This window comes from Pectinophora gossypiella, chromosome 2 (genome assembly GCF_024362695.1).
Source record: "Pectinophora gossypiella chromosome 2, ilPecGoss1.1, whole genome shotgun sequence".
In the NCBI taxonomy this organism is placed as follows: Eukaryota; Metazoa; Arthropoda; class Insecta; order Lepidoptera; family Gelechiidae; genus Pectinophora; species Pectinophora gossypiella.
The window spans coordinates 14,091,514-14,110,439 of record NC_065405.1 but is presented as its reverse complement, the minus strand read 5'-3'; the positions used below and the strand labels follow the sequence as shown (position 1 = coordinate 14,110,439).

The window sequence follows — 18,926 nt, the reverse complement described above, 5'->3', positions numbered from 1 at the left end:
TCGAGAAGCAAAATGGTTTGTGAACGTGACCTTATCAATGTCACTGTCATTGTTTATTTCGTCTTCAGTTCTGGACTGAAAAACTCCAAGAACTCCATTTGTTTTAATTGTACAATTTACCTTTGGAATGTACAACTTGCTTCTTTCTATGGTAAATTGCAGACCATAAGTCCTTAGTAGTATTCATTATGCTCTGCCATAGTCCACAACGGTACTCATTGTGTTCAATGAATATACAAATGAGACAATTAACATAATTTGTTGAACATATACAACAGATAAAAATAAAGACAAGAATCAACAGATAAGAATCAAGTTAAAACAAAAGACATACACGAACCCACGAAGAACAACGAAATCGCAAAGCTAAATAGCCCGAAGGTCAAACAGAGGTTTCATGAAATTGCCATAGTAACAGGAACGAGGCGGTACTTTCGGCATTATTATCGTAAGTCATGATTTTTAGAATCAGTTATTCGATAACTGACTTTAGATATATGAGCGTGATAGCGCTATAATTTATACCGTCCAGAAGTTTCAGACAACGATAAGAATAATATATTTGAATTTTGCGATATCGAATCGATTCGGGGCAGACGTCATTGGACTGGAAATAGATATTGTAATGATAAATAGATTTAAAAATTGCTACGCAGAACATAGTGTGCGATATAATACAACATAACATACGCTCACGACTATATTCTTAATAGGACTTGTTAGAGGTACATCCATCGCAAAATGAACTGAGTACCCACGCTTCATCGAACAGTATTATTGTTTGTTTTATAAACACATTACATAAGAGCAAGTCAAGGCGCACTTCCTTAGCTCCATTTCCTCTTCATCTTCATAATCCACTCCTTTTCTTCCATTGTATATGTAGTCATTTAATTATTGATATTTATTTATTTATTATAACATTTATGTATTATTATTATTTAGTTTAAATACTCGTAAGTGTATCTATCTTTGTATTACTATCCTGGTATATTATATAATATGAAATATCTCCTATACTTAAAAGTCGCCTGACAGAGATTGCTACTTAGCAATAAGGCCGTCTATTGTACTCTTCCTATTTCTCTTTTGTTTTGTATTTCCAGTTTGTGCAATAACGTATTTGTTATGTTCATTACTAACAGCCTGGACGATAGAAAGTAACTAGTAATTACAAGACCTAGGATCCATCTACACGGTTGATCGTAGAGTGGAAAGTGAACGTACGTAAAACGGTGGGGATAGTGCAAATCAACTTTCACGAACTAAGTACTTAGCGATTTGCCAATGGCGACGCTATATTTTACATGCGTGGGTTCAATTCCAGAAGTAGAACCCGCGCCATGAACGAAGTCCCGCGGCCGCGGCGCTGGCGTCGCAGTATCTGGATTATTCTGGACAGAATTATTATGACTTGCCATTTAGTTCCATTGAAATCCGCGAGACTTATTTCGTGGCGCGTACTCTATATTCATAGATAGCAGTCGATTACAAGCCAGGCTCTTGCTGTGTATCCGAACCGACCTTATTACCTTTTCATGAATAATTCATAATTTTTGCAATTCTAATATTCTTTACCGGCGGTTTCAGGAATCGCTAGCAAGGTCTCCTTAATTTTCAATTTACTATGTATAACTTTTTCTTTACGGCTAAGGATTTAATTATGTTGAAATAAACACAATTGCTCCATGTTTCAGTAAGCTCAGTTAAGTAGGCCAGGACAATTATTTACAGATTATGACCGGGGAACTTCGTGCGGCGAAGACAGAAAATTCGCCGAAACGATTGAAATTACAGGAAACTTCTGTCTTTTACGGGCAATTATGGACGCTGTGCAAGCAAATAAATGGATCCGTTGGGTAACAACACCGTACCGGTTACGGCGCACCGCGGAATTGTCGTGACATTTCCAAGTCTGGTACTGACTGGCGGAAGGTCGTGTAAGACTGACATCCAGAATTAGATATTTTACATTTAAGTCTTCAATGAAACTCAGGCTGCCAAATCTAATGAATAACTTCACGAAATGCCAACGTAAGGTTAAGGTCAAAGATACGTTAAGCCGTATAAGTGAAAGGATGCTAAGTTATGCGTTGGATTCTCAAAGTTGATACTAAGGAAATAAGGATAAATATTCCTTATAAAAGACGAAAATAATTATCTTAATAATATATTACAAGAAAGAAAAAACATCTCATAAAATTGATTGTATGTAGACCTTCCATCCAGAATGCCCTCCGCTTTCAATAGGGAACTAGGTACTCTTTATGTGAATAATATTCCGATCTTTACGTAAGGAAATTGCAAAGCTTTTCCCATTGGGTTTAGGAGTTACCTAACAATAACAATAAATGCTTTTGGTATCAGAAAAACCAATACCTCAGTGTCTCAAGACGAGTCTTTGACCAGTGCGTGTTGCCAGTGATGACCTACGGCAGTGAGACGTGGCCGCTTACTATGGGTCTCGTGAGGAGGCTCGGTGTCGCTCAGCGGGCAATGGAGAGAGCTATGCTCGGTATTTCCCTGCTCGATCGCATCAGAAATGAGGAGATCCGCAGGAGAACTAAAGTCACCGACATAGCTCGGAGAATTGCAAAGCTGAAGTGGCAGTGGGCAGGACACATAGCGTGGAGAACCGATGGCCACTGGGGCGGAAAGGTTCTAGAATGGCGACCACGTGTAGGACGACGCTCAGTGGGTAGGCCCGCTACAAGGTGGACCGACGATCTGGTGAAGGTCGCGGGAAGCCGCTGGATGCGGGCAGCGCAGGACCGAGCGTCGTGGAGATCCTTGAGGGAGGCCTATGCCCAGCAGTGGGCGTCGTACGGCTGATGATGATGATCAGAAAAGACACCGATTGAAATTAAACAGTAAGTATACGTAAACTCGCTGTTTACTTTTTCTAGCTAAAGTATCATAAAGAAATAATTAGCGTACATTTTAAATCCTCAGAAGATTCAGACGAACCCCTTTTTCAAATGAAAAATCAGCGAGAAACGTGCGAGTTTAATACTTAGCTCTTCTACAAACAGCTTGACTTTCCCGACTTCTCCTTAAGCCCGTGTTTGCCTGTCGGTGCAACCCCTAGCGGTGCAACGGGAAGCGGGTCGCGACCCACTTCCCCGGATCAATACTCGGTCATCGACTCCACCCACGCTCACCCTCGGGCCTCGCACAGACGAATTAGGACTTTAATTGCCCGTAGTATATCTGACCCCTGAAAAACGATCCGAATCGAGTGGCTGATGTAGATTTAATTAGCCCACAAGGATTAGCCCTAATTACTCGTAATAAGTCTAGGATTTAGCTTAGTATTTTTTCCTGTTTCGAGCTAGTACTTGAATCTAAAAAACTATACTATTGCCAATTTCATTAAGTAAATTCCTTAAAATTTCAGTCCAAACTACAAAACAAACGTTCATAAAATAACAAGAAATACACCAGGTAGCGCATTCTGTTAACAAGTTTTGGACATTTATTTCAAACTTTATTACATTCTCGATCACGTGGAAAAGTAATTAAGCTAAGTAGAGAACAGGAGTGGCGCATGGCGCTCTCAACTTAATTTTGAAATGATTCGGAATTTACGATCGATCAATACGGAAGTTGTAAAGTCTAATACAAACATCTTCCGCGAAAGTACTTTAATTAAACAAACAATAAGTATTTAGGAAGTGAAATCGAAACAGATTCCTTTACTTTTTGACCTTTTCATGAAAAAACTTTACATGGAATTCCGCGTTACAAGTCTTTTATTGCATCGTTACATACTTTTGTGGAACTTTTCGGGAAACCTTTTGATATTTTGTCGAAAGTTTCCGAGTAGACGATGTAATGTTTCTCAGCAGTTTCACCTTGGGTTTTGGTACTTGTTAAAGTTTTTAGTCGTTTTCAGTATGCCTTCCGCACGCAGTTACACCGAAACCTTTATCTAAGTGCCAATTTTGAATGCCATTAAGAGGAATGTGCTTCCGGAGTTTTTTCTGGGTAAAATACTACTTTTTCAGTAGTACAATCTGGATAAAACTTTCCATCGAGTGGCGTGGATACGTAAATCTGTAGAGACCTTCAATCGGGTCGTTTGATGAATGACTGACCCAGTGCTGACCTGACGATAGCGTTTGAACTTGCTCGAACTGCAACGATAGCATGTAAATAATGTGTAGAACTGGAGACTTGTTGTGAATCTCAGTATCGATGCAGATAGAGACCATATTGCACAAAAACTTGGTAATTTAACCGGTTTATAAGGCTCTATTTACAAAATAAGAAGGGTAAAATTTGTAAATTACATTGAGCACATTTCCGCTATACAATTTATCCATTCTGCGCAGACTATTTTAGCTAGCGTACAGATTAAACTAATATAAGACTATGTTTGCGTAATTCTAAATCCAGGTGTGATAAGTTTATCTTTATCTGAAAGATGAAGTAAATTCCCAGCGTTATCTGTCTATAACAGTGCTGTATGATATGAACGACTGTCCTAAAATATGTAATACGGTTTTCCACAGCTCAGATTGGCTGATTAAAAACTATTCAAACACGAAGTGACACCCGGTAATAACATCGTAAATTAATCCGATAAGGAAGTTATCCCATATTGATTTAATAAACGATGAAAACTACAAAAAGACAGACCTTATACCTTTTTGACCTACTTTTGTCGTCGTAACTAATCGTAAACTAAATTGTTCCTGCGTCGGTTTTACTGATACGAATCTAATCAAGTTTAGTATGTCAAGACGTATCGACGTTTTACATCGGTCGCTGTTGTTGGCGTTTTAATACAATACCACAGAATAAGGAATAATACTACCAGGTTTACCTTCCATCTCGTGCTTACTTTAGTCTTCAATCGTATGGGCGTCTGACGTCACACACACACAAATGCGCGTGTACGATAACGTCAATGTGCAGTCTGTGTAAAACAGGGTGTTTGGTATGAAGTGTCCGGAGTGTGACAATACTCACAATACATGAAACCTCTAGACTAGACGATGAGCGAACGCATGACGTCAGTAGTGACGTACTGCGCACTACGTCACGCGCAACACTGCCAAGCTAATTTCCACGTCAATCTAGATTAAATTGGATTTACCTGCCGCGTAATGATTTTGAGAAATGAGACTCAAATTCTTGTTAGCTAGCAATAGTTATTTTCCGTGAATCGTATTAAAATATCTTACGAACTTGTGGTTCCAAGAAAATCGGATCTAATATGTATCATGTTTATTTATTGGTGTTAGCTTTTAACACGTGGTTTGAGTACTTTATTATAATATATTAATACATATTTCATAACAATTCGTTGTATTGGTATTTTGTATATGCAGAACTCAAAGTGAATATCTACATATTGGAGCTAATCGTTTTCTAATATGATGTTAGTGCATTTCGACGGGGCTAAGCTATTTTCAGCTCGGTATATTTTAACATTGGCGTTCTATTTCCAACTAGGCAACAGCTCCTGACCGTGTGGGTTGCGACATGGCTCACTGACCTGGATCCGAGGACCGCGCCGCAGTTCTGACCTCCTTGCTTCTACCGTTTTATGAATAGAGTTGAACGATGCAGCTTTTACATCGTCCCAATTTCAATGCTCAATTCGTAATGCACCTCAAAAGGGGAGAACATCTGGCGAGCACATTGACACCGTTCGCCGAAATGGGTAACTCATAAATTATGGCAAATGCTTATTTTATAAAATTTCCATTGCCATAACTAGTTGACTATTGAATTTAAACGTTTTAGGGTCAGACATTTGGTAGCAATAAAACAATATCTCGGCCCAAGATATCGCAAAGTCAAAAGCAGAACCTGAAACCGACTGCAGTGATAAGATCAACAATAAAAACATGTTTACCGGAAAAGACACTCGTTTCCTTGACATTGTAAAAGTATACGTATTCCACAAGAAGTAGGAATTCTTGTCTTTGAAAAAAAGCGGCGGTATCAAAATAAATTAAGGCCAAAACGGGGGTGCGTATCCATCATGCGGCAGGGATTCGAGTGCGTCGCCCTGTGGCTCAAAAACCAGCTTGTAAGGAGCTGGGAGCAACGCCCTTAGCCCTTGGTGAATAGCCGATGTTTTTTTTGTTAAAGCGGCGCGCGGTCCCACCTTAATGGAAGCAGCTCGCAATGTATTCGTCGCAATATTAGTAGCTCAACCGGAAACGCCCGCCATTTGTGTTTAATAATGGAACGTTAAATCCCCGTGAATGAAAATTACATTTTGTCGAATATACGAGCTGGTAAACTATGCGTTATTGTGTTATTTTCGTCGTTAATAAAAGCCATAATCGTACGAAATTCAAAAACAGTTTTAGTTGTAGAAAATCCTTTGTTCTGTAGTAGGTCGGACCCCAAAATCGGCAATGAAAGTGACGTGATAAATGAACAACACAAAGGAATAGGACATACGGAACGAAATTACAGTTCCCCAAGGTTGGCCTGTCCCACACTATGTATATCACAAGTCTGCTTGCATGCCGAAAGACTAATAAATAAGCAACGAAGATTTAATGTCTAGTCGCTATGACATTGACAAATTGCGATTCCAGTTAAGATTACACTCTACGTGATATGAATTGTGGTGTATTCCTCATAAAGTGATCCAAACTTCTAGAAGAATCCCGCAAAAGCAGATCCCGTTACATGTGCCACATTTTAGACACAAACAGACAAATGGCAAACATATTTTGCCAAATCTAAATAGTCGAGCTAAATATACTTAATCTGTCCGATGACGTCACCTTAGGATATCAGCCGTATTCGGTTTTAAAAATGGCGGCGTGGCGCTGTTCTCGATAGATACTCGCACCGTTCCGTGATAGGTCGGACGGGATCGCGGCGGGGTAACGGACTGCGCCCGCGTAGGTCAACACACGCGCACCAAGGCCGGGTCGACGTCCCAACCAGGGTATCCAGGACCCGTTCCTAGCCTATTAATAGATACTAACATTGTTCCATTCAGGATTCCTATGGAGGAGAAAGGACGCATTAGTAATGCAATTGATACAAACATTACCCAGTAGCTTACAAGTGGAACTATATGAGACCAGTGGAAAGTTTAAGCTTTATAATTAGAACTCTACGCAAATAGCGAACTAATCTAAATCGATTAGGTGGGTATTAAATCTTAATACTGAGACTAAAAACGACTATAGGTAAATTACGACATCTATTTTGTTATCAGCAAGATTTAGCTAGAAATAGAATGAGTCAGCCATAACTTTCATAGTTCGATACCTGCAACATTATGCAATAGTGCATGCTGCATGATGTAACCGCATTTGATGGTACGCAAAATGCAGGCAATGCAACAACACTTGCATTTGCGTATTTGATGACGTCAAACGAGTATCCGTCGGAATACGGAGCATGCCTTCGTAAACACGTTAATTTATCCGTACATTCTGTGAAACCAATCATGTGAAATGTCTACGTTTTTCGCGATTGTCGTTCCATCCACGTAATTGAATAGTAAGTAATGAAAAGAAAATTTTGGCAATTGTATTTCGATATATTTTTCACTTTCGAAAGTTTATGAAAAGAATTGGTAACAGTTTCAGTTTTTTTTAAAGCCTTGCTTCCGAAACATTGTCCGGTTAGTTACAGTTCACTTTATATTAAATCTCTTATTTCGGAGTGCCTCATGGCAAAGGCATCCTCCTATCCTTTCCAATGATGGCGATCACGCGCCGCTCTTGTCCAACCTTCTTGTTGAACAGTTTCTGTTTAGATCACGTTAATAAACAAGATCTTATCTTTACAAATTGACCAAATTGATACTCCTGAAAAATATACAAAAACTTTGAAATTAGTGTTTTTTTAAATAAAGGCTCTTTCAAACTGCATGCGAACCGATCTACCAATACGGGTAAGGCGCATCTCCAGGGCGGGTTCGTGGTCTTTACATAGCTGATCGTGAGGGTCTTTACACCGGTGAAGATCCGTTCTGCGATACATTTGCGATACTGTCAGGACTACTAGCTGACGATTGCATAAATACAAATGATCATCACGCGCCGAGATCTCGCATTATCTGCCATTGGTTAGAGATCATATCTTCCATGGCCGTTCCTAAATCCCTACACACTGCGTGCGGTAGTTCGCTGCGTTCCAGTGATCGCACGCCGATCAGTTCGCGATCTTTCTCCGAAGTCGGGGAACGAGATCGCATTCGTTCAGATCCCATGGTATGACCGTATCGGTTGATGTATCGACCGGCTTGCGCCCTATTTGAGAGGGCCTTAAGTTAATCAACATAACAGTATACTCAATACTATTTCTATACTATAATAGGTATAATATAAACCACAAATTCCTTAATAAGTACCTACTCGTATGCACTGTAAATAGGACATTGTCTTTTTGAGGATAAAGTAATGTCAGTAATGGTTTGAAAATGTTTTTACATCACTTATTTTAGATTTACCGCAGCTGGTGTCCGGCTAAGTAGTTAATGCTATAGCAGGCAAATCTATAATATTTCACGTCAGTAAAAACCTCAGCTTGTTATTTGTCTATTTGGATAGACAATGTTCCCAAAGGAATGCTTTATGTTGTAGGGATAGTGACAAGCAGGTAGAAATTGGATTTTATAAAAAAAGGGACCCAATGCTTGTGTGGAGGTAGAAAATTCAAGTTTGGTTGGATTGTTGTTTGTAAACAAAAAATGGACGCCATTGTTAGAACTCATTTGACAGAAATTATTGGCTAAAACGCTACGAAAGAAGTCCAGTGGATTATAATGGAACTAATTGTCATAATTAATCCTGAATACTATGCAGATACTGCGATATTAGCGCCGTGTCCGTTCTTTCGTTGCGCGGACTTTAAGTACAGTAAGTAGGTATTACAACCTACAATTTTACATCTTGAATAAGACAACCCAACAAAAACATTTTCATATAAAATGTTGCCAAGACGAGATCATATCGATCGCAATGTCCAAAAGTTATTAGATCTCATGTAGAGCCAAGCTTCTAACTCTACTTACCCTAACTAAACAAACCCTCAGTTTACAAACTCTACATGTTAGGCGAAATATGGGGTTTGTCCGTTTCATTATTAGAAGAACTATTCAACAGAATGGCAATGAACAGTAAATAAATTTATTAACCATGGTGACCACATGAAAAAGTTTTTTCACCTTACACTCCTGTGATGGTAGCGAAACAGCCAAGCCACATATTTTACCTAACATGTAGAGTTTTTAACCTTAGGGTTTGTATAGTTAGGGTGTGTAGAATTAGAAAATTGGCTAGAAGCTGTACCCGCGGCACTCCCGTGCCCCCAGATAACTTGCAATTTGTTTTATGTCCCCCTCTAGTTGGTTGAGGGGAAGATTGTGCCTAGCAGTGGAACATATACATATAGGCTGTTTATGTTACGTTGTATGTGAATTATACATTTAATAAATGTCATAATAATAACTATGACAAGCATTTTATTGTTTTTATTAACATAAATCTTATATTTGGCATTCTGGGAGTTCTGTGTCTTATTAATACCTAAAGCTTAACTGATTAATTGTTTTAAATGATGTTCAGCAATTCCTTAAATTCAACAATACATCAGATTGAACTCATCCATTTCTCAATTGAGGCAAATCAATCCTGTTTGTAGCATCTGTGTTCACCTTTGTAATTATACATTATAATAATTCTCCACCAAGACAAATACACAAGTATGTTTTCCTCAGCATTGTAATTAAGACAATGCATGTTGGTAGACAATCAGGTCCATGTTTATGAATTAATGCCAAACATTGACTTCTTTATAAACAACACCAGAAGTTCTCCTCATTGAGTTATTAGTATAACATTGTTTTATCTGTATTACTATTGATTATGTATTACATATTAAATTAATAGATATACTGAGTATAGATACTATGATACCTACCTACTAATAATGCAAAGTGTAAAATCATAACAACGGAAGCCTCTTTAAAACTCCAACATAAAGTATAGGTAGGTAGATACCTATTACTCTTACTTGAATAGTCGAAGTGAATAGTTATTGTATTTTTACATAAGTTTGTTCAACTGTTATGAATATAGGTATTGTAGTACTTAGCTATTTAGAGGCACAAAATATGTGAAGTGAACATCATGGCTCTGAAGTAAAAGTGTGGAAAGCGGGAGCTAAACAATTCAAGCGCGAGATATCTCGTCCCACCCACATTCCCATATACAAATATTCAGTAGGTATTCTCTAGCTATTCAGGAGGCAGATATTCAATGAGTCATCAACAAAATGTACAGCAGACGACCTACCTATCGACCGCAAATATCATTTATCAAAGTTTCAACAACGGGCTAGCTACAAATTAAAATATTTGATCATAAAACGATTGCAAAGTACCTATATGTCAAAGTATAGCGGCTCCTTCACGGCAGACATACACGTTAAAACCCGCCGGTATATGTTTATAAAATACGGCGACGTTTATAAAACAACAGTGGATGTTGAGAAGAAAACGTGAATAATTTCAATACGAAATCGTTTCATCGTGACGCTCGCTGGGTGACGTCCGAGCGATGGGAGGGCACGACCTTATAAAGCCAATACCTCCAAATTCGTATGGAAAACGCGATAAATAAGTTATAATAACAACTTACCTCCACAGCCATACACATTGAATCAAGATTGAACGGATGCAGCCGTGAGCAGTCAAGAGAAATTCACCACACACGCAAGAAACGTGTGCTTCGCACAAAAAACTCACTGGACTAATTTTAGGTGTTGCCAGATTTCAAAATTTACCGACCATGAATTCAGAGTTGCCAATTAAGCATAACAAAATTCTACTAATTATCTTTTACGAAATAAACAATCAATAAAAATAGTTTACTGAATATCACTAGGAATTTAATGAATAAAAAAGCTTTCAGATATGAAACAAAACTTTATTGTTAACCTTTGTTCCCCTTAGAACCAGTGGTGCATGTAGAAATGTCTTGAAAATTCGCAAGTATTTACTACTCTAGCTTGTACCTTAAAATATAGCAGTCATTAATAAAAATACAATTCAGTGCAAGCACGTTTTCGTTTTATTCTTGCAAACTTTCTAAAGATATTTCTTTAGTGAAGAGATGTTGTGATTAAGTTACATGAACATGTCATTGCCATTAAAGCCGGGGGGTGGGAGGTGGTCTGCATCTGGTGCATTGGGTCTCCTGCCTGGCATGGGGCCCCCAGGTGGCCCAAACGGATCAAAACGAGCACCAGGCGGCACTGATCCCCTGCAACAAAGTAATACAGAACTTGATAATTTATATTTGATGATTTTTCATGGTGAAATTGTTTGTTGATTTTCCAGGCAAATTTTTTTTAGTTTGATTTATTTATTAATTACATGTTAAAATACACTAATTATTAAAGCCCTCATTTTAAATTATGGTTAGGGAAGTCAACAAACAATTTGACCTCGAAGAATCATCCGTTTAACAACTTATGAATTATTTTTTTGCCTGTTCAACAAATCCTAGATTCTAAATACTGACCTAGGAAGTCCACCAGGGATGCCAAGGCCTGGGTTCTCAATGTCCCGGTTGGGTCCAAATGGATTGAAGAGCATACCACCACCCAACGGAGCGAAGGGGTCCAAGTCTGATCGCCCAATGTTGGGCACACCCGCTGGTGGCTCCCTATAAATAAATTTTGATACAATACGAGTAACACACAAACTTTCAAGTTATCTGCCAAACCCACAATACAAATGCCACTTAAAAAATATTTGGTTTTCAGGCATGCCCAACAAAGGTTAAAGCAGATTATGTTTGAAGCAGGAAATAATATTAACCTCTCCTGAAATACCAGACACAATAGATTTAGTATTGTTGCTTGGGTAGATCTGCATTCCCGAATTCTAAAGGTTAAACACAATAGCATAAGGTGGTTGCTCAAAGGATTGTGTTAAATATTAAGAATATTAAGCATATGATACATAAAATAATTATAGTTCATTATTACCCCAAGTGAAAGGTTTTGACATCCTTACTCACCATAGATTTGGAGTATCAGGCTGTGGAAGTGGCCTGGAAGGCACTCTTAATGGATCAACTGGTAATCCTCTGGATGAAGGAGCTGAAAATGGTACAAAATTATACTTGAATGATGTTTAGCAAAACTAACATTTTTCACAAAAGTTTAATAAATAAGTCTATTGAATGATTTACATTTTAATAGTGATATTTTGTGATGATATAGCACAAATATTTCCTTTGTTGCAAGTTCAAATATACATACTTCTGGATGTTTGTGTCTCAGTTGTAACCATAATTCTCCCCACAATTGTGTCTATAAGGTCTCGTCTTATGCTGAACATTAGGTCCTTGTGGTTAGGTATCATCTTCTCAATAGAACCTTTAACTTCTTTCACTGCATCATCTATCTTGAGTGCTATGTTGGAGACTGCCAAGTCTTCACACTTCTGTAAAATGCATAGTAGGAAATTTTAATTCATAACAACACTAAAGTGACATACTTTTTTGCCAGTACTCAGTACTAATCCCATTTCAGGTCGTAAATTTATACTATCTGTGATATTAACATAATTTTGTGACATGACACAGCTTATTTCAACAATATTTACTATAAAATGTCATGTCATTATCAATTTTATTTTTTATATATTATAGATTACTGGCTGTTTATAGAAGCATTTACATTACAAATAAATAGATAAGCACATTGCTTACCATAAGGTTGACAATAAGATTTCCATCAGTATTCAATCCATGCAGGATAAACAATTTCCCATCTAATACATATCTTAAGGTGTAGTTTTCTTTATCATTCCAGCCAGCTGGCAAAAGTTCACTTTTTTCCTCGTCTCCGGTTAAAGTTCTCTGAAAAACAACAACATATCACAGATGCTACAATTGCACAAGGCTTATGAAACATCCAGATTTTATATTCTAGCCTGTCTAACCAGTTCATAACAGTAAAGAAAACGCACCTCATCGCCTATTCCAATTGTACGAAATCCCCTTTTAGTCAAATTCCAGTGTATAAAAGATACAAGCACATCAGAATTTCGTTTTATATCCTTTTCAACAGTCTTGAATGTTAAGTCCCAACCGAACATGGGGTCCACAGACGTCATCGCGACCAGTAATATTCACGATTTTCTGCCACTTATAAAAATACACAATTTTAAATAAAATAAGCAAAATGAGCTTTACTCCCAGCGTATATTAGTGCTGTAAAGAAACAAAATATGTGTAAGTCCCGATGACTATTTTGGAGTTTTTATTTGTCATCTGTCTGTCAAAACTGTCACGAAAGAAACCGGTAAATGCGTTCCGTTGGTTCCGTTTGATAGATTAGGTGACTCAGATGATTTTAAATTGAAAGACGTGAAAAATCTATACTTAATAATAATAATAATAATCGGCCCCACGCACGCCTTCCAAAAGTCCGGGCCTCCATAGGCCCGAGATATGAAAAAGACATACAATAATAATAATAAAGCTTTATTTCTGAAAACATTCCATACATACAAAATACAACACAATTAAAATATAATAATAAAATTAAGTTGGAACTGCTGGCTAAAAGCGCCAAGATGGTTTCAGTCATCTATTTTGTTTTTCAAATCAACTAAATAAAGCAACTTCCAATAAAGCAACGAAAACAATATTTACTCGATCTGCGCATAATGAAACTATAATGGTAGAAAATCAAATGTTGCTATTCGACTAAAAATAAAAACTAGTAGTAGTTTTTCGTTTAGTTATCTAAAACCTTATTCCATACATAGGCGGAAAGTACGTTTATTATTCTATGAAGAATTATACAACATGATATACATTATTATTTTGAACGGAGTAATCAACAGTCCACAATGTTTTATACATCGAATAAGTTTTTATGTACTTACAACGTGTACAATTAATACCTAGAGGTAAAACTTTAAAAACCGTATTTTCTATCAAGCAAATAATAATGAAATTAAGATTTGATGATCTTTCTATTTTGCATGTATCAAGGAGGATTATCCAAGTAACAAAACTTTTAAAGAAGATTATAAAAAATAACAGTAGAAATATTACTGAGAAAAGCGTAAACTGTTTTAGTGATGCAAATATATAATTATAAATATAATAATTTAGTGTAAAATAATCCTAAAACACGATTTCTATATTTTTAATGATTTTTCTGTAATCTTAAATAGGACTGTTTTAATTAAACTGTTTGTTATAAAACGGTATTTTGTATAATACTGGTTTTTCCTCTGTAGTACCCAGCGAGCTCTACGCAATTCCGAATGGGAAAAACAACATGGCGGCCAGTGTCAATTCGGGAACGTCGTGATTAAAACGTGAAATAATGAATTTTGTTGTTTTAGAATATGGGTGAATATGTGCAATAATTTATTATACTTTGATGTGCATAGTGTTGTGTTTTAATAGTATCTGTGTAATTTGAGTGTGAAAATGGCCTCGGATAAGATAAAGGTTGCCGTTCGGGTTCGTCCCTTTAACAGGCGAGGTAAGCTGGTTTAATTTGCTAAAATAAAGAAATTTGCTATCTCGCAGGTGACTACGTGCATACAACTTTATCTATGCCCTGCTCTACTCTGTTTGATAACATTATTGATTATTCACTTATTATTATAGCGTTTAAAGATAGATGTTTTGTCTGGTAATTCTGTAAATTGCTTCAGTATTTTAGTTTTACACAATATTTACGTCCAAATTCGTTCCTCGCAAGGTTATTAGAAGTTTCTTTGTTGTTAATAATAAAGCAGTTTTAATTTCGCCTGCTAGAGAACTTAAACAATCTGTTTATTTACTCTGCAGATATAGGTAGAGGAGCGAAATCAATATTTTTATACTCTCGTTTACGTTTAATTGATTTACTTTTGGCCTTTGTTTTCAATAATAATTCATTCTTTGTTTTCATCATTATCATTTTCATAAAACACACAAGAATGCTCATATAATTCTCTTTGAATTCAACATTTGTTATCATTAAATACATAAATAATAAATTGAAGAATACTTATCATTTTCGATCGGAAAACACAATTTCCTAGTATAAATCGAAAAGAAAGAATATTGTTATCAAAAAATTATCAATGTTAAAACTCTATCACTTACTAGGTATTTTAGACATCGTTACTCATGCTCAAATTGTTTTGACCTTGACAGAAACTCATGAATCAAACTATGGCATAAATAAAAAAAACATACAGCTGCTATTATTTTTGAAAAAGACAAACTCATTATAGGTATGTGCTTGGTTAGAGTAAATGGAAAATAGGTAGGTAAGTAGGTACCTACAATGTATAGGTACTTAAGTTTCAACTGTCAGGAAAGCCAAAATAAGTAGAAGAAAAAAGATCTAATACAGGCCTTAGTGATAAATTTAAAGATATTTATAAAATTAATACTGTAGAACAATTATTTAATAAGAGAAAAGTCAAATAAAATAACTGACACATAATCTTCCATTCAACATTAGCAGGGTTACACTATTATTCTAACTTACATTTATGCACAACAATAATTCAACATTCTGACACCATTATATCTATACACTGTCAGTGCAATAATGAAAAACATTGTAGGTATTAATAACATACTTGATAAGTCATAGTAATAAACATTTACTAATAAAAAATAACAGAAAGTTAACTTTTCTTGTAAATAAAAGATAGTTAAAGTTACTTATTGGTAACCTATATTTTGTATTTTTTTTAATATTATTTAGTATGTACCTACTTCTTTTCTGAATTGCAGAATCCCTCTGGTTGAAGTTGTTACTATGTTTTCAAAGGATTCTTTTAAGAAAAGTCTACTAAAGTTATCATTTATTTAGTAAAAGAATTACAAAGCAGCTGGAAGAAAGCAATACTCTTTAACTTCTTTGTTTTATTATGATATCACACATCTGTGTAACATCTGCTCATAGCAGAGCATCTGTAATATAGGTCTTTTGTTTCTCATGAAATTTCTTTCCTGGCTCTTTTTTAGAATAATAAAATAAGTATGCAGGTATAGGTACATTGTATATTAAATATATATAAGTATATAAGAACTTATAATATATAGTTAACAGGTACATCACGTAGAAGACGCGGGTTGTTGTTAGAAGTATTCGTGACATGAAACAATATAACACCTGCCTCAGAAATGGCGACAATGAACAAGGGTGTGTATGGTGACATTGTGAAGCCTCCAGCTGTCAGAATACATTGTCCCCACCCTTTTGTAAGGGGGAGTACTTGAGCCTTATCGTAATTTCCATTGTTGTCCAGACCCACCTGTACTGCTGATGTAAACTCCTTTATTATACAACAATTATAAAGGATTTCAAAGGTCTTTGTTTGTCCATGCAAAATGTTTTACGAGTTTCCGAAATTATGTTTTTAATAATGAAGAAAATTATATGTGTATTACGCGCAGTTTATATAATGCGTAGGTACCTACCTACTTTTTAAACTAGTGCAAGGAAGTAATCGATAAAATTATATGTAATCATGATCATGGTAGAGTCTAGTTCTTGGTAAAACATAATTATTGTCGCAATATCTGGTAATGCTCTGAATATTTCAACTTTGAAAGGAAAAAAATAACACGTGCGATAAGATATCCCTAAACCAAATACCTATATATAGTAAAGTTGTTATTTTTGATAAAATAATACATACATTGTAATTTGCACGAATCATAAATTATAAAAAAAAAATTGTTACAGAACGGTCTTGGGTAAATAAGTAAAGTATCATCCATTGGAGCTCTTACTGTTAACGGCGGAATTCTATCCCACCCTTTTACTAAGTGTCGGTAGAGTTCATCCCGGGATATACGGAACTGTGTCCTTTGGGATAGCCAAGTGGATTACCATCCCATTCTAAGCCTTTGCTACGGGAACTTGTTTACGAAAACGTACGGATCGTTTGTCGTTATGCTGTAAGTGGACGTTCCGCTCATCGCTCCACTTTCCGTCTTTACGTAATTTTTTTAAATCGATTCCACCCGTTAATACATTTCGACAGACACAATTACTACTCTTAGTACGTGATCATTGTTTCTTTTGTGTTAAATTGCGTAATGCGGTTTGAAGACGGAAACCTGAGCGATACAGTTACAATGCTTCATCAATACGCTACAATTTAGAGTTGAGAATGACAGGTAGATTGATTGATAAGCTGCGATTATAGGAAGTTAAATATGCAAGTATCAATCAAACACCTGACTTCGGCTTTAAGTTTCCAAGAGTTTCAAACAAAACTGTATAGCTAGAGTCGTTTTGTAAAAAACAAATAGGCTTACAATCTCTTTGGTTTTATTCAGAATAAAACTGCAAGCGAAGGCTGCGGTCAGGCGTTCTAAATTCGAACAAAAACCCCGTACGAAAGTAAACGAAGCTAAACCACGAAGTACGAGTCTATTTATCGTCTAGCCGCTTAATTCTAGTTTTACATAACTCCAGTACGTGAAATGCGACTGGCAGAACCGGATTTGAAAGAGCCGTATGCGCATCGGTCGACCTCCACGTTGACTCACCATTGCCACATATACTCATTATAATATCTATTCACAATAGAGACGTGTTGAGTTACATTGAAATTGTCTCAGCCACGTGGTATGCTGCGAACAGTTTTGGATATCCTTTTCAGATTAAGTGACTTTTTAAATGAACATTAGCCAATGTTTCTCACATATGTATTTTTAACAGTATAATTTTGTATAAGAAAATCTATTTGAAGTAACTGTCCCGCCCACATCTCAACCGGTCTGCAAAATTGTAGCCATAGAATAAACCTCTACACTGTAGACAGCCTAGATTCTAATAGATTAAGCAATTTCACACGTTCGATGGCGGTTATTAGATTAACATGTTGCCTGCCACATAAACTTATTGAATGTTACTATAACATTTCCAGCTGTAGTTCGCCAGTATATTGCGAAACTTCGGCGGATCAGTTTTTTAGTTTAATAGCGTAGAAAGAAACGTTCCTAACATTGAATTCGAAAATGTCAACAAGCAAGACCGTTTTGTGCTCTAGTTAATTTCAACTTTAATGCTCTCTTTCTTTCATATCATAGGTAACGGAACACCCGAGTCGAGACCACATTTAGGAGGACGAATTACAATACGCAGGACAGATAGTCGCAGAAGCCCACAAAAACTAATTAGGGACTATTACCATTCCGGGCTACCCTCGACGATAGCTCGAATTTCGATCCCACTGCCGTGTTATCACGTTTATCGGCCTCTACTCGTATTCAATTGCAAGATTCGCTTATTTCACTTGCCTTTATGTATCGTAAACCATACTTTATTTATCGTTTTCATTTATTTCACTATCTAACGGCATTCATTTATACGGAAGTTTGCTTTCAATATCAGAAATCAAAGCAACATTGCAGTTTTCTTGAAAAGTTTTAATATCTAACGCATTTATCGGTGAAAATTGCTGTTTTAGCAGTTTAAACTGCCGGATTTCGATAAGATATAGACAGGATAAAATATTGTGATAGCAGTATTGCGTGTATGAAGATTAACTCTTTTAGTGTACGTATTAAAATGTTTTCTCATTTAAGTTTACTAATTCGAAAACAACATGATATACCGTAACCGATACAGCGGGTTACTCACTCTAGTACACACGAGCCTTGTTATTTTTTATAACAATGACAACAGAACCGCAATAAGTTATTAATACCCGTTCATTTTATGTTGTCACCTGTCATTATTGCCAGTCTAAAGGCTCGACATCTCTTCATAAATAGCAGTATTCTACTGCACCATATAATTTCACAGATCATAAGAATCGGTGTGTAACTAATATGGATGGTAACAAGGTAAATTATTTTGTTTTTGTAGCACTCAACCGTGCTTGGGGAAACGTACAAAGATAAAAAGTAATCGTAAACCGGGATGAGCATAACCCACCG

General features: G+C 36.4%; 3 protein-coding genes across 6 annotated transcripts in view; 1 reads left to right on the top strand and 2 right to left on the bottom strand.

The window, feature by feature from the left end:
• LOC126379012 (PRL-1 phosphatase) overlaps positions 1–10,777 on the bottom strand; it is a 33,454-nt gene extending 22,677 nt beyond the window's left edge. Inside the window, exon 1 of the mRNA XM_050027601.1 lies at positions 10,632–10,777. The gene's annotated coding sequence lies outside the window, so the exon portion shown is untranslated. The remainder of the gene's footprint in view (positions 1–10,631) is intronic.
• Positions 10,778–10,905: 128 nt separating this feature from the next.
• LOC126378810 (proteasome inhibitor PI31 subunit) lies at positions 10,906–13,286 on the bottom strand. Of its 2 annotated transcripts, XM_050027220.1 has the most exons (6): positions 12,974–13,285; positions 12,714–12,863; positions 12,262–12,445; positions 12,018–12,099; positions 11,517–11,660; positions 10,906–11,255 (listed from the first exon to the last, which is right to left on the bottom strand). In XM_050027220.1, the coding sequence occupies exons 1-6, from the start codon at positions 13,118–13,120 to the stop codon at positions 11,120–11,122; spliced, it is 843 nt and encodes a 280-aa protein (XP_049883177.1). In that variant the 5' UTR covers positions 13,121–13,285; the 3' UTR covers positions 10,906–11,119. The 2 variants fall into 2 exon arrangements, with proteins under 2 accessions (XP_049883177.1, XP_049883187.1); XM_050027230.1 differs by lacking the exon at positions 11,517–11,660 and having other exon boundaries at positions 12,974–13,286.
• Positions 13,287–14,311: 1,025 nt separating this feature from the next.
• Positions 14,312–18,926, top strand: part of LOC126377996 (kinesin-like protein KIF13B) — a 194,392-nt gene continuing 189,777 nt past the window's right edge. For all 3 annotated transcript variants that reach the window (XM_050026024.1, XM_050026031.1, XM_050026018.1), the window contains exon 1: positions 14,312–14,508. In XM_050026024.1, the coding sequence (XP_049881981.1) occupies positions 14,454–14,508 (55 nt within the window). In that variant the 5' untranslated portion in view covers positions 14,312–14,453. The remainder of the gene's footprint in view (positions 14,509–18,926) is intronic.